The following is a 16,109-nucleotide window of genomic DNA, read 5'->3' on the forward strand; positions in this document are numbered from 1 at the left end:
AAAATTACATATTTTTCAGTAACAAAACAAACTATAATTTTTTAAAGGTACACAGCCTATTTTTCCAAATTAATTCTCTCCTGCCTTAATTCTTTAGAAATTGTCTTTGTTTTATCACACAACGCTGTCCCATAATTAACAATAAGATGGAGAAAGACACTTTGTGGAAATACTTGTAAAATAGATGATATGTGTTACAAGAAGTTCAGTATACAAATAAAATGTGAATTTGTGTAAAAATTCTTGTTTAAGAAAATCTAGTTTTTAGTGGTGTTCCGTTACCTTCAGATTTAGGACTACACCACTAGTTACCAGTCTATTTATATAGCTCTGATAGGCCAGAGTAGCATGACATAATGTGTGTAGGGACAGTTATTCCCTCCTGAACCTTAGTTTATAAACTTAATTTCTTCTCAATAAAAGTGGTAACCTAGTAAAAGCATTACTGTATGGAGTACAGGCTGAGTCATGCAAGAGTGGTGTGAATCCTGTTTGTGACGATTTTCAGTGTTTGGCTGGGGGCCCACAGGGTGCACCTTTACTCCTAAAACAACAATTACTTCAAAATACCAACTCTATAATAGCTGTTTGTATGTTTGAACTATCAGGTGGTTTGATTGTTGGTTATCTAAGGATACCTAGTTTGTTTGAACGTTTGATGTGGCTTGAAGTGCGGTTCGTTTCGCTTGGAGTTATATGTGAAACTTCAGAGAACCACATAATTGCACCCGGGTGCGCATCAAACCAAGTGAACTGAGATCACTTCAAATGGTGGTCTTGATTCACTTTTTGCACTGTGAAACCAAACGTATTCCAGTTCACTTGGAAAAGAACCGCTCCAAACAGTGAAGCAAACTGTGGAAGTGACGTACCTCAGCAAGCACCAAAGAAAGTGTCTTGCCACTGTCACACATAAACAATGCGGAGCTTGTCGAAAACATGTAAAACATGTACAAAATATTAAATCTTTTTCATAATCACCTGATGAAAGAGGAATGTTTCTTCGGCAATGATTTGATGTCATAAGCACCAAATAATCCAAAAGAACACAGTCAAGAGCACAGCACGTAAAGTATTCTCTATGTTGGGGAAAATGTTTTTTCCAGAGAGAACTTCTGCTCCAGTAATCAGCAAGAGAGCCGAGTGCATTTGGAGAAGTGCAATGTGAAACCAATAGAAATCTAGTCTGGATGAAGCTGCAAGTGAACCAAACAAACACATTTGAATTCACTTTAAAAGAAACTCAAGTTTGCTTGAATTTTCCTGGTGTGAAATTAACTGAAACAAAGCTGAAAAAATGTGTTTGTTTGCAAGTGAACTACCAGTAACATCTTGGGCCACAGCACTACAGCGCTGTGAAAGAGAAAGAGACTCAGAGACAGGGAAGCTGCAGTTTTAGTGCTGTTGTGCACTTTTAATTAACAAAAAGAAATCAAAAGTCACCAACAAACTAAATATTTTGGCACTTTTAAAAACAAAATTGAAAGCATATTTAGTCCCACCCCACCTCCACTTTTATCTTTTATTCTTGGACTCTGGTCCTTGATGACCTGCACTTTTTCTATATTCTATGGTGCCATTCCATCCGATTTCCCAGAGGGGCAGTATGTACATGTGTCTTTAATAAACAGTCTGTGCAATTCTGTGCTATGCTGTGGTGTGTTTGAGGGTTTCCTCAAATGTCTGCAAGTTTGTTTGAATTGTTCAGTAGTATAGGAGGACAAAACACATGCTAGAAAGCTCTGTATTTTCTCATTTAATAAAATTAGCCATAACATAAATGATAAACAGTATATATTGCTCCCTCTAACTTACACTTTAAAAAAATGAAATATTGAAAACAGGGAATTTTTGAAAGATAAGTTTAAAACATTAACAATTTACTAAAACCAGCATGCCCTAACTGTGACCAAATGTATGAATTGTCGGATAACGTGCACCTGTCCTGTTTTTTTCTGATATTCTCTAAAATAATTAAAGAAGAACTTGAGGCAACATACTGTAAGTCCTTTATCAAGTGTTATTGTTTTATTTTTGTAAACAGTAGAGAAAATGCTGCAGTACATAGTGCCTGTGTTGCAGCTACAACATTTAATTGAAGCCCCATGTTTATTTCTTAAAAAAAAAAAAAAAAAAAAAAAAAAAGGTACAGAACAGAAGGAAATCTGAACTTACTGTAATTATTCAGCAAAAAGCATAAATCACAAGAGGGGTCCCTAATCTATGGGACACATATCCAGACTATTCTGATTAAAATACATTTATGGAGAGTTACTGAAAATAAATATAATATACTAGACACATATTATGTTGATTACACATACAATAAAAACAACAGTTACAAAATAATGTTTACATCTGTGTATGTCTAGGTATTAATCAATTTAATTGTTCAATCACCAAATGCATTTTTTTTAAGAAATGAAAGGGCAGTAAATGACACAGGTGCTTATTTTGTAATGGTTCAACCTCTCTGTAAAAAAAAACAAAAAAACACCAATAATGATGGAAATTCAAATACACAGATTGTAAGTAGTTGAAGTCATTAAACACACCTGGATACGTACATTATATGACAGCTGACCTCTACTGTATATTTTATATTTGAATTATACAACTGAAATCTAGGTATAGAAAATGGCATATTAGATATTACAATAAAGTTTCCTTAGGTGACTGCGGATTTGCAATGCATCCTTGGCTTTTAACACAAGAACGAAGAACATGGGTCAAGGACACACAATGATGCACTAGGAATGTGATCGAGATCATTGACATGGAATTTACCTAAACATATTTAGTGTTGTCAGACTCCCCCCACACTTTATGTACAATGTACACTTTCACCTTCACACGTTTGTATGCATATAAAATGTTCTTATAATACTGTAAGTGTTTGTTGGCTCTTTCTAATCATGTTGAGTTTATCGCGGAGGCGAGCAAAAAGTACCAAAGAAAGTGCATGATTAGAGGAATTCATTGAACAATTATAAACACATTGTGTATTGGGTAGGGAGTTCTATCGTCATTTTAAAAGCTTAATAAATATATAACGAAGAGTTACATACATGGTATACATGAATAATATATAGCTAACAACTACAAACACAAATGACACCTCAAACATATTTAGAACATAAGAAATAAGAAAGTTTACAAAAACGAGAGGAGGCCATTCAGCCCATCTTGCTCGTTTGGTTGTTAGTGGCTTATTGATCCCAGAATCTCATCAAGCAGCTTCTTGAAGGATCCCAGGGTGTCAGCTTCAACAACATTACTGGGGAGTTGGTTCCATACCCTCACAATTCTCTGTGTAAGTGGCTCCTATTTTCTGTTCTGAATGCCCCTTTATCTGTGACCCTGGTTCTTGTTTCTTTTTCAGGTCAAAAAAGTCCCCTGGGTCGACATTGTCTATACCTTTTAGAATTTTGAATGCTTGACTCAGATCACCGCGTAGTCTTCTTTGTTCAAGACTGAATAGATTCAATTCTTTTAGCCTGTCTGCATACGACATGCCTTTTAAACCTGGCATAATTCTGGTTGCTCTTCTTTGCACTCTTTCTAGAGCAGCAATATCCTTTTTGTAACGAGATGACCAGAACTGAACACAATATTCCAGGTGAGGTCTTACTAATGCATTGTAAATTTTTAACATTACTTCCCTTGATTTAAATTCAACACTTCTCACAATATATCCGAGCATCTTGTTGGCCTTTTTTATAGCTTCCCCACATTGTCTAGATGAAAACATTTCTGAGTCAACATAAACTCCTAGGTCTTTTTCATAGATCCCTTCTTCAATTTCAGTATCTCCCATATGATATTTATAATGCACATTTTTATTGCCTGCGTGCAATACTTTACACTTTTCTCTATTAAATGTAATTTGCCACGTGTCTGCCCAGTTCTGAATGCTGTCTAGATCATTTTGAATGACCTTTGCTGCTGCAAAAGTGTTTGCCACTCCTATTTTTGTGTCATCTGCAAATTTAACAAGTTTGCTTACTATACCAGAATCTAAATCATTAATGTAGATTAGGAATAGCAGAGGACCTAATACTGATCCGTGGTACACCACTGGTTACTTCGCTCCATTTTGAGGTTTCTCCTCTAATCAGTACTTTCTGTTTTCTACATGTTAACCACTCTCTAATCCATGTGCATGCATTTCCTTGAATTCCTACTGCGTTCAGTTTGAGAATTAATCTTTTATGCGGGACTTTGTCAAAAGCTTTCTGGAAATCTAAATAAACCATGTTGTTTGCTTTGCAATTATCCATTGTCGATGTTGCATCCTCAAAAAGATTAGTTAGACACGATCTCCATTTCCTAAAACCATGCTGACTGTCTCCCAGGATATTGTTACCATATAGGTAATTTTCCATTTTGGATCTTATTATAGATCTTATTATTTATAGCCTACAATCGTACATACTCAAATATAGACAAAAGTATATGTCAACATCAGAAAATAAATTCCAACCAATATACATAGATCGCTTACGGTATTTTTGTTTGTTTTTAACCAAAAAAAAAAAGATTGCAAAATGCACATAAAAGAGTATATAGTAAGCTGTGGCAAAATATTCCCCTGAAAGAGGGTAAATGACTAGTGGGGTTTAATTTTTATTTATTTATTACTTTTTTTAATCCGTGCAGTCCGATTTTTACCCACACACTAGATAATTGTAAATCAGCATTTTATATGTGAAGTGTTCTAAATAAATGTACATTCTGCATGACAAAATGCACAATTTTAAATGGAGTTTACAAATTATACACAACATAGATATTCCCATTATTTTTTATTTCCATTTGGCTGGTTGGAGACCCGCCTCCCTGTACGCGAGTAGTTTCCATAACAGCGAATTATGCTTCCATTCATTTTTCTTGATCCCGTTAACATGCATTTTGATTAACAAGTTCCCCTTATCTAGTTGTTGAGACAGGAAGTGATGTACGTGACCTGCGACAATTAAGATTTTTAATGAGAAATGCGTTCATTAACAACCTCATCGACTCAATTTCAAAGCATTAACGGATTGATTTAATTAACACATTTCATTTGAAAATCACTTGCTACTAAAAATCTTGTTACTATACCATGAGTTCAATACAATAACACTGTTTTTTGAAAATCCTACCCCAAGGATCATGAGCAGCACAGATCGCTCTCCATTGACACGATCGCCAGACGCCTGCTTCACCTGTATATCAGAGTGGAACTCCACTCAATCGAAATGCGCTTGCATACAGGTGGAAAGTGTGGGCGTGATAGATTCTATGTGTTTTTTTTTCAATCTGTGGTTCACTTTGAGCTGCTAAACAAAGATTAAATAATTATACACAGTGTTTTAGAGAATATATAATACTGTTACAAAAGCATTATTTTCTTTTACTTTCATTTTTATTTGTGCATTTCCAAGTCGTCCTGCGTACCCCCTATGACCCTTAAAAATACCCCCAGGGCTACACGTACCCCCGGTTGAAAACCCCTGGTTTATCTAAAATTATTATACCCGACATTTGCACATGGGAATGCATTTGTAAATTATACTGTGACTTGCCAGAGGTCTGATAAAAAAAAGTGTTGGTATGTTTCATATCCTGATATCTCATCAATACATCAGTCATATCCAACATGTGAAAAACTATTTCGAAGTACAACATCCATACAATAAATGGTACTGCATGCCCTAATCTAGAATCATGTAATTGAAGATATTGACAAGCCTATAGTCAAAATATGGTTAAGAGTTACTTTACATTTTGAGAAATACTTATTTCCAGCTCTTTCTCAGCCACTTCATGGTTTACTAATACCATTTCTTTTGCAATGCTTTCTTAAAGGCAACAGACTCTTACTCAATGTATATAGTTTAATAAATATCTTCATGGCCAGGACCCATTGCCTATTTGTTTTTTTCCATAAATAGGCCTAGATTTTGAAGGAAAAAAAACCTTTATTTTGCATGTTCAAAATATGGCATGAACATTGTTCATGTGTGTAACATATTGTTACACACATTCAAAGGCAGACAGTGAGTCTGAAACAAGATTGATACCCATGACAGAAATTGAAAACAGTTTCTAAAAGAGGAAAAAAGACAACATGAAGAGGGACACTTTCTGAGTAACTGTACTATGAGCCAATTTTCAGTTCGATAGATGTTCATTAATTCCCTATTCTAAATTTCTCATTTCTATGTTTGATATAGTTCACCGATTGTTCTACTGACATTATGTGAGGACTGCCTTTGTCTATATTAAGAAACATAATATCCTATTGGTCATAATAAAACTAAATAAGACCGATGGTTTTGGACTATCAATAATTAATTGGTTGTAAAAAAATTAAAGATTTGAATAGACTGATAGCACACATTAGTGGTAACGTTCTATTTAGTAAAAATATTAAGCAATGCAATCGAAAAATAAGTTTTAATGATTACTCTAAATATCACGTTCCTGTAATGTTGCTTTAAACTTGAAATTTAGCTCAATTGTTTTATTGCAGTATTTATTGCAGTGTGTTATTGATTTATCTTTTAAAAACGTTATGCATTACTTTTAATAACATTAAAACAGAGCCTTATGTGTGGACGAGAGCTCCCAAGGGGCGGCGCACAATTGGCCGAGCGTCGCCCGGGTGGGGAGGTCTTAGGTCGGCCAGGGTGTCCTCGGCTCACCATGCACCAGCGACCCCCGTAGACTGGCTGCGTTGTCCTCTGACGCTGTAGCTCTGGAGGTGGCTGCATGTTGGGCCTGCAGAGTGAAAAAAAGCAGTCGGCTGACGGCACACGTTTCAGAGGACAGCGTGTATTCGTCTTCGGCGCTAAAAATAAATAAAATAAAATAAAAACAATAAAAAAAAACACAGCCTTATGCTTTATATAATGAAATATGACATGTACACTGGAGAGCCATGGTTTTTATTTTCATATTGTTACGATAATTATTTTGCTAAAGGGGACTTGTCATGATAAAATGAGCTCAATCTGAAATCCAACACTATAAAAACAACATGAAAAGAGTGAAATTCTAACGCTCAACAACCCTCAACAATAAAATACTGTTAAATGTTGTTGAGATACAAATGCCAGGAGGCATTAAAAGACTGTTGACAGCAATTTAGGTTTTATTTGCAGTAAATGTAGGGAATACTCCAAAATGAAATTATAGTTAATGAATTAGAACGTTGAACACAGCATCAGTTTATTATTTCGGTCATTATTGCTTACTTCAAAGTTATTATGCCAAAAATATATATTTAGCAACTTATTATAAAAAAAGTACAGTAACAACTAATTTATACAATACATATTAAACTCATTGTGGACGGTATAGACTGCGTGTCACTTTCCACTTTTTTCTGCATTTACATTTAAATATCACAAGCAAAATCATAGGGTGATTCACCACCCTGTTTCACAAACAGATGTAAAACCTTTGTGTTTTACTATAGCCCAGTGGTTTTCAAACTTTTTAGGCCCTGTACCACTTTCCAAATAATCTAGTCTATCGCGTACCCCCACCTGAGATAGGGTCTAATATACCTATGAAAACATATTATCTTTTCTAATTACTAGATTAGTTACTGTAAATGGAAAACTGCTGTTAAAAACTAACAAAATAAAATACAATTAGTTAACCACGGTGAAAATGCACCAACTAAAATGCCATGTAAAATTATTTCAAAATCCAGACTCCAATAAGTATGCCAAAACGAGTCCAAAAAGGTTATGCTTCTGAAAAACTAAACTACGGTTCCAATTCAAAACAAAATCAAAAAGCGATTCTCAACAAAAGACATGCATTTCTTCAGACAAATGCAGAAGTGTAGAGAGAAAACAGGTGTTGTTTTTTTAAGTTACAAATAATTATTTATTTATTTTTTAACTTTAATTTTATCGTTGAACACTTGAGCTGGGACAATGTAAAATTTGTTGAAAGTAGCAATGCGATATTTATATCAGGCAGTCAAAAATTACTTTTAGCAAAATGCTTACATGTTAAAGTGTTTAGTGCAGTTCGTGTTAATCAGCTTTAAAGCCCGGAACACACTTTATAAGCGGGCATCACACACTGACCGACTGAAATCGCAGGAAGGGACGGAAAATTTGTGATTTTTTTCCTGAAGTTTGACCTGCCCTGGAAGCATATACAGTGGCAATGTGTCAAATCAATGACAACAGGCAAAAACATAAGGCTATTACAGTAGGCTACTATCTACAATTTTGGCTAGAGGGCGGCGTGATCGCGAAACCCACATATGATTAGAGACATGCATATAGTCTCAATACACACACGCACGCACGCACACAGGCATACATACATACACAATTTATTCATTGGTTTGTATATAATGTCCGTGCCGACATCTTTTGAAAATGAGCGCTGACAGTCCCATAAGCATTGTACTTTTTAACTATTCGACGAAATATTTAGATTACTTAAACTGCTGCTACAACCCTGATTCATTTATTATTAATAGCGTTTTACTTAAATTATACCTAATCATGTTTTTATTTACAATGTAGGGAACATACTGTGTCGCCCAAATGCTTATAATGAAAACATGTATTTTTCCCTTCATTGTAAATAAAAACGTTATTTGGTATAATTCTATTTTTGTAATAATAATAATATCGTCCTTTTGCTTTTATTAATAATTACCGGTGTGGAGGCGTAGGGTAATGCACTCACATGACAAAGGAGTTTTTCAATGAATTAATTAATAATGAAAAAACACATAAAAGCATTGCAAGTAAAGATAACAGTCATGTCGCTCCAGCTCAGAAGTGAGTGATTTCATGGGCGGCCCAGCTGCCTGCTCAACTAAACTGTTATTTAAAAAAAGTAAACGTAGAAAAAACACTGAACTGATTAAACTACTAACAGTGAACATTTAAACCCCAGAAAGTATGTTTACTTAGTAAATACTACACATTTTTAAAAGAAGCAACATTGTACAATGACAATCTTTATTTGAATATACAGGCTATATTTAGCCCACAGACTGTAGTAACCAGTGCACTGCTATTGGAATATGTAAATTAGCTCAACGCACTGTCAGCAGCCAGCTGGGTATTAATAGAGTTAATCTCGCCCAACAGAAAGGAAACGTACACCAGTACGGCTGTGTTTTTTTTTAAAAGGAGATTCAACATTGTTGATTCGATTGCTAAGTTGCAATGTACAACAACCTGGAAAAAAATGCATTGTCTACCAATACAGGATTTTTCTCGCATACCCCCTGACGAGAGCTCGTGTACCCGTTTGAAAACCACTGCTATAGCATATTACGCTTATGCTGCAGCTTGGCAAGCTATAGAACACATCAGAAAACACACAGATCAGTGTTAATTGTATTAATATATTCTGACAAGTGCTTTAAAACATGTATTGTATTTGCATTAATCATAATAAAGCAATATAATTTGAAGTCCTTAAATATGAGTAGAACATCTAAAATCTCCCATTTCATGTCTGTAATACTTTCTTCACCCTGATAAATTCAGGTGCACAGGCAGATCTGTGCCTGTCACTGCAAATAGGAATATGGATTAGATTTATGTGCCGCTGAATTCATAATGCAGTTTGGCATGACATTTCGTTGCAGAGGTGTCTGTATGACCTTTTGATTGATATCAGACCATGGGGGAGAATCCATTGGCTCACGCTTGATAGCATGGATCAAGTTGTGACTTTTGAACTCGTAGGCTAGTTTATACTCCTGCTGGTCAAACCCTTCATGTTCCATAGAATTGTGCCCATACGCAGGGTTATCCAAACAGTTTGCGCTGGGGTTACTGGACAAGTTCTCCAAATGAGGTAACCTTTGTGGGCTAAACTGGGTCAAGGCTTTGGGAAACACATATTTTAAAGGTCTGCTCCCAGAGGAGGTATCTTGGTAGTGCCTGTTAAAAGGCACCCCCATGTTGTTTTTGTTTTTCTGACAGGGAGAGTGTTGCTCATAATAGTCTGCTTCAGTTTTCAACAGAATTCCTTCAGAATACCCAATCCAAAACTTGTTCTCCACTTCCTCCTTACACGTCCAAGTCCTGCTTTGGGAGATATCATAGATGTCACAGCCGTTTTCAGAATCAGATTCCTGTTCGACTTTGATTGGAGTTTCAGGAAACATCCTGTTGTTGTAGCATCCCACATGTGATACATATGTGTTTTCCGATTTCATAACATCTGCCGTGAAGTTGTCCATTTCTGGATTTTGTGAAGTGCTGTAAAGTTTGGGGATATGCGTGTCATTCCTGATATGGTGGCAGCTTGGAGACATTTTATAAATGCCTGGCTTCCCATAATGAGCAGGTTTACTTGGAAGGCCATTCATATTTTGACCAGTCCTTATCAGCTGTGCCCCTGTGGATGATATTACAGCCCAGGGGTTACCTAAATTGGGGGCTTTTTCTCCACCTAAAGAGGATTTACAGAAATTGAATGGCTCATCTTGGGTATAACAACCTTCACTTTTGTTCAGTTCAAGTTTTTGTTTAATCCCTTCCTTTGTCCAGTGATTGTGATGTCTTTGTTGCCCAGATGTGTCATTGGAGCAGTTTAACAGATGCACCTCATCATTTTCATTCATTCCACTATTACTGGCTTCCATCTTTAGGTTTTCTGCATCTTCTTTATCTCTGCAAGAAATAAATAAATCAATATTTCTTTTGTTATTTTAAAAATCGCCACATACAACATCGCAGTCAAATATCACTAAAAATAGTGTGGCAAACCAGAGTACGCTTGCCACTTTTCAGGACCTTTAACACTGTCTTCTCATGTAAGATGAAAACAGGACGATGCTTGTATATTTATTTATGTTTACACAGACACAGACCATGCCTTACAGACCGGTTTAAATACCTGCCTGCTAAATCCCAGGTAGGTGTCCCCTCATTAAATTTAGAGCCAGGTGATTCCAATCCTGGCTAACAGGAGACGTTATGAAAAATGTAGGCAAAGTTCAATTAAGAGTTGTTTCAAATGACAATATATAACTAACCTCCAATAGGATGGATAATTAAGGCAGTTTTATTGCCAAAATAATATTTTAGTTCATTATTAGTTTTAGGTTGCTTGTGTAATGTGATAGAACAGAAGACCAGCATGTTTTGTGTATGATCACATTACCCCGTCTTGCACAACTGCACTGGCTACCTGTTAAGTTCAGGATTACTTTGGAAATTCTCCTGCTTGCCTACAAGGCCCTCCATCACACAGGTCCAGAGTATCTCTCCAACCTGCTGACCCGCTATGTCCCTGCACACAAAAGCGCGCCACACTCAGAGCGCTCTTTTAGCTTCATGGCCCCGACTCTCTGGAACTCTCTCCCAGCTTTAGTGCGTGCAGCTCCCACAGTCGCTCGCTTCAAATCAACTCTCAAGACCCACTTGTTCTCTCTTGCTTTTAATGCTGTCTAAGCCTGGTATCTGTTATTAGCTGCTGTCTAAATTGTTTTCAGGTTTTTTACTCCATCTTATCTGTATGATTCTGCTTGACACACACATCCACAATGTTTAGAATTCACATCCTAGTCTTTTATTTCATGTATTATGCCTGTATTTAATGTGTTTGCATTGTTTTTTAATGTTGTATTTAATGTACTGTGCCCTGTATTTCACTGTATTTAATGTATTATGCATTGTTCCTCACTATCTTGTAAAGCGCTTTGTGATGGTGGTCCACTATGAAAGGCGCTCTATAAAATAAATATTGATTGATTGATTGATTGATTTGTTTTATTAATTACTTTAATAATACTAGTGTGCTTTTATTCCTAACAAACCCCCACCCATCATTTAAATGGCGGCGTTCAGTTAACTGCAGGTAGTTTACATGTTTACAAAAAAATGTAATCGTGGCAGCCTTTGGTCCAAAACTGAGGATTACATGGAACTGTATTTGGAGAGGTGGGGTTCTATGATCTGTAACACAGGAAGTAAACAGGAGGAAGTCTAGTACTCCCATCAAACTTATAGTGTGGTTGCATCATACATGGGCTGAGTCATAGTAAAAATGAAGTTTGGGAAACAATTCAACAGCTAAATATGAAGGCTAATGACCATTTTTGGTTATATCTTAAAATAAGTGTCAGTTATTCAGATGATTCTGTATGAAAGAACATAATCATTATTTATTTAGTGTGTAGTCAATATCAATTTCAGGATACTTAATCATATTAGTGATATTTTAAAATAATGGCATGTGCTTATTTAGATTAAGTAATGTTTGTGTTAGGGTTAAGTATGAGTTATTGTATAATTTTAATTTAATAGTAAATCATTATTAATTAGTCATTTAGCAGACGCTTTTATCCAAAGCGACTTACAGAGACTAGGGGGTGAACTATGCTTCATCAACAACTGCAGCTGCAGAGTCACGTATAATAGGACCTCAGTTTTACGTCTCATCTGAAGGACGGAGCACAAGAAGGTTAAGTGACCTGTTCAGGGTCACACACAGTGAGTCAGTGGCTGAGCTGGAATTTGAACCAGGAACCTCCTGGTATCAAGCCCTTTTCTTTAACCACTGGACCAGACATATCGTAATCAAGTGTCAGTTTAAAAAAAAAAAAAATTTATTACACCTATAAGAGAAACAAATATAAAGCAAATGAAAGCATACAATAAGCATGGTAATATCTGAAGATTTGCAAGCCTATTTGAGCAGTTAATTAAGAACCACTGCTGTGGACTGTTTTATGAACCTCAGAATAAGTTTGCTACAAATAGAAACATAAGTGTATGGGCTATAAAAACAGTTTTGCATTCTAGCCATTAAGGTTAGTTTTCAGTGATGACAAACAAATATAAACAGTTACATACTTCATGGACTGTTGTGTGACAATGACATATTCCGGGCATCCGTTTCTGTACACAAGCTGAGCGTTAGCCTGCACCCAATTCCATTGATCTTCATTTGTAAGCACTCTAAAGACAGGAACTCCATTTTCTCCATTATTCATCACTGTCACCAAGGAAAATCAAAGGTTTAGACTGCTACAGACATAAACACACACACACACACACACACACACACACACACACATATATATATATATATATATATATATATATATATATATATATATATACATATATATAACTTTTCTAATGTAATCATTTTTATCACTTTTGTAAAGTAACTGAAAACAAAAATGCCCACATATTTGCTGTTTTAAATCCAACAAACATGTCAGACTTTCATCCCCTGCCTTGGCTGTGGACAAAACTGGAACTATCAGGAACATGAAATAAATCCCCATGATCTAAATCCACCGTATCCACCGTTTCAGCACAATTGAATTAGGGCTTTTCTGGCTATGTTTACAACGGAAAAAAGGGAACGGCATGCTCTTGGCATACCTTTGTTATACGATATAATTCCCGATTTACCTGCTTTTTAGGAGGGTTTACAACAAACTTGTCTGTGGTCGTCATTCTATTTTAATTGAGGTTGGGCTATGCTATGCTAAAATAGTAGTTTAATGAAAGATCAAATTAAAACTACATTTGGGACATAAATATTTAAAAAACCTTACTGTAACGTATAGCAAAGCAAAATAGCACAGCATGGTCTCTTAAAAAAAAAAAAAAGAAAAAAAAAAACTTATTATAACGATTCAGTCCTATGGTGTGTGTATGTAATGTATATTGAGCACAGATCCTTTTTTTGTAAATCGATTTGATGACCTACTACTCGCTATTGAAGTCTTCTTTGCAATCTTTTCCTTTTAATATTATTCTGCCCATTCTGTAAAGCCCCAGGCTGTTTGTAGGCTATAACAATAGCAGATGATTCAAACCCTATCACAGAGCAACATTTAAATTGAACCCTCAACACTGGTTTTAGAAAGCAGTTATTTTATCACTGTATCACCTGTTGTCTTTGAAGAACACACACAATGCTACCTATTATAAAAGCGAACATTATACAGGTCTGCTTTGGAGGAAGATTGCAGGTATATGTAAGTGATATTATGAACTAGATTACAGATATACAGTGGGCATTGGCAGATTACAAAAAAATGTGTACGTGTGTACCATTCATGGTTACAACCCCATAAACATATTAAGCAATCCAGTTTTAACTGCCATTATTGGGTACTATCTAACTGTTAACGGTCTCGCCAAGAAACATGGGCAAGACACAAAAATAATAAGTTTAGAAATAGGAGTAGGTTTACTAAAGTATTGCACCTGTCGCAATAGTCGCAAACCAGTTGCAAACAAGTGGAAGTCTTGGACAAAATTTACTAGACAAGCGCTATGCTATTTGCGACTCTTTAGGGAATGCTTTGTGGCAGCAGTTTTTGTTTGTGGTTCAAGCCTAGATAAATATGTAATTATGGGCATTCCTGCATAAATTTGCAAGACGGGGACGGATATAGTGAAAATGACGGTTCTCATATTATAATGAGATGAACGAAAGCTACAGGCAATTGCGACACTTACAATTGCATCAGTTTGTTAAGAACTCTTGAAAGCATGTTTTAAACAGTCACAATCCGCTTTTTCTCGTATACCTCTCTCTCGAGGAGATAAAGTGCCGCAAGCAGAAGGGAACAGCGGCAATTACTATTCAAGCCCGCTGTGTTGGAGTGAAAGAAGCAACCTCGAAAGATAACAGATAACATTTCTATTTCAGGGAACCAGGGTTATGATATATAACTGGTATGCAGGTATGCATGCGAACCAATGAAGAAAAATGCAGATTTCCATATTGTTCTTTAAGACACAAAGGCGCACTGTCAGTACATTATCAGACAAGCATTTTTCATAAAGGCAGCAGGCTCTCCTGGGCCAATTCAGGGCTACCAGGAGCACCCAAGCCCATTCTTTTCTGATTTTCTCCAGGCACAGCAATAGCAAATACAGCCCCATATAGATGGCTGTCTGGGAAGGTGTCGGCTGGCTTTTGAGGTGGTTGACTGAGATAACAGGTGACCAGTGACCAGCTCCATGTGTAATGTTGCCTGTGTGGGTGTGTAACAGGGCGAGGAGCCCTGTACATTGATTTGTTTATTTATTTTTAGAACGGGGTCTCCCCCTCCGCCCCTGTGTTATTGTGTATTATGATTTATTTATTATTGTAAGTGTATTTTTAAGACGGTGAAGCGCCGCTGGTTTTGTTATTGTTTATTTGTACTTATTTAAAAATGTATTAACAGCGTAGCAGAGTGTTTGTGTGTTTTTGTATTGTTTTAATAGCATGGATGGGAAGCCCATCCACAGTAATTAAAAACCTCGTGCAGAAGGTGACCATCTCCCGAGTTAATTAATTGTTTAAATTGTTGCTAATCGGGAGATGGTCACCTGTATATAAGCCTGCAGTTTTCCCAGCTCGGTGTGGGTGTTAGGAGCGAGAATGAGAGCGGAGAGAGAGGAGAGAGAAACAAAACGAAACTAGAATCTAGGAACAGTGAAGGCGATTTGCCCAGCCTGACCTGGATTATTTATTATTTTTGTGTTTGTGATTATTTTGTTTAAATCTTTTATTTTCGCTCTGTGAGCAAGTGTTTTCTGTTTGAACTTTTTATTTTATTTTTTGTATTTAAATAAACAGTCTTTCCTTCCTGCTTCTGGCCTGACGTCACCACTCGTCCACCCTGTCACAGGGTGACTCGGCACATATTAGCTAGTCGTCCAGTTAATTGAGAACTCTGATTCTTTTGAGTCTCAGAGTGGCCAGTATGTGCGAGGCGCCAGGGAGAGGCCAAACGACGAGGACACGGAACTCGTAAGAGGTTCCCTGAAAAGCTAACCGCAAGTACTTCCTGTGGTTGGGTCTTATGGGAATGTGGAAATAGGCCTCCTTGAGGTACACATTGGTGAATCAGTCACCTGGCCTCACTTGAATTGCTGTCGCCTCAAGAACAGGTTGAGCTGTCTAAGGGTCGAGGATCGGACTGAGGCCGCCATCCCGTTTCGGCACCAGGAAGTACCTGGTGTAAAAACCCTTCCTCTTGTCGAGAGGGTGTATGATGGAGATGGCCTGTTTTTGTATCAGGGTGGACACCTCCTGAGACACTAAGATATCATCTTGTGGATTAATGACTGTTGTTGTGGTCACGCCCTGAGCAGTGTTCTTCA

The 16,109-nt window shown here is 36.6% G+C and overlaps 1 protein-coding gene across 1 annotated transcript in view; it reads right to left on the reverse strand.

Annotated features, from left to right (window-relative positions):
- Positions 1 to 2,070: 2,070 nt before the first annotated feature.
- LOC117435701 (aryl hydrocarbon receptor repressor-like) overlaps positions 2,071 to 16,109 on the reverse strand; it is a 102,017-nt gene continuing 87,978 nt past the window's right edge. Inside the window, exons 10-11 of the mRNA XM_034059063.3 lie at positions 12,843 to 12,984; positions 2,071 to 10,655 (exon numbers count right to left, since the gene is read on the reverse strand). Coding sequence (XP_033914954.3) covers positions 9,545 to 10,655; positions 12,843 to 12,984 — 1,253 coding nt within the window. The 3' untranslated portion in view covers positions 2,071 to 9,544. The remainder of the gene's footprint in view (positions 10,656 to 12,842; positions 12,985 to 16,109) is intronic.

The sequence above is a fragment of the Acipenser ruthenus genome, chromosome 3, assembly GCF_902713425.1.
Source record: "Acipenser ruthenus chromosome 3, fAciRut3.2 maternal haplotype, whole genome shotgun sequence".
Lineage (NCBI taxonomy): Eukaryota > Metazoa > Chordata > Actinopteri > Acipenseriformes > Acipenseridae > Acipenser > Acipenser ruthenus.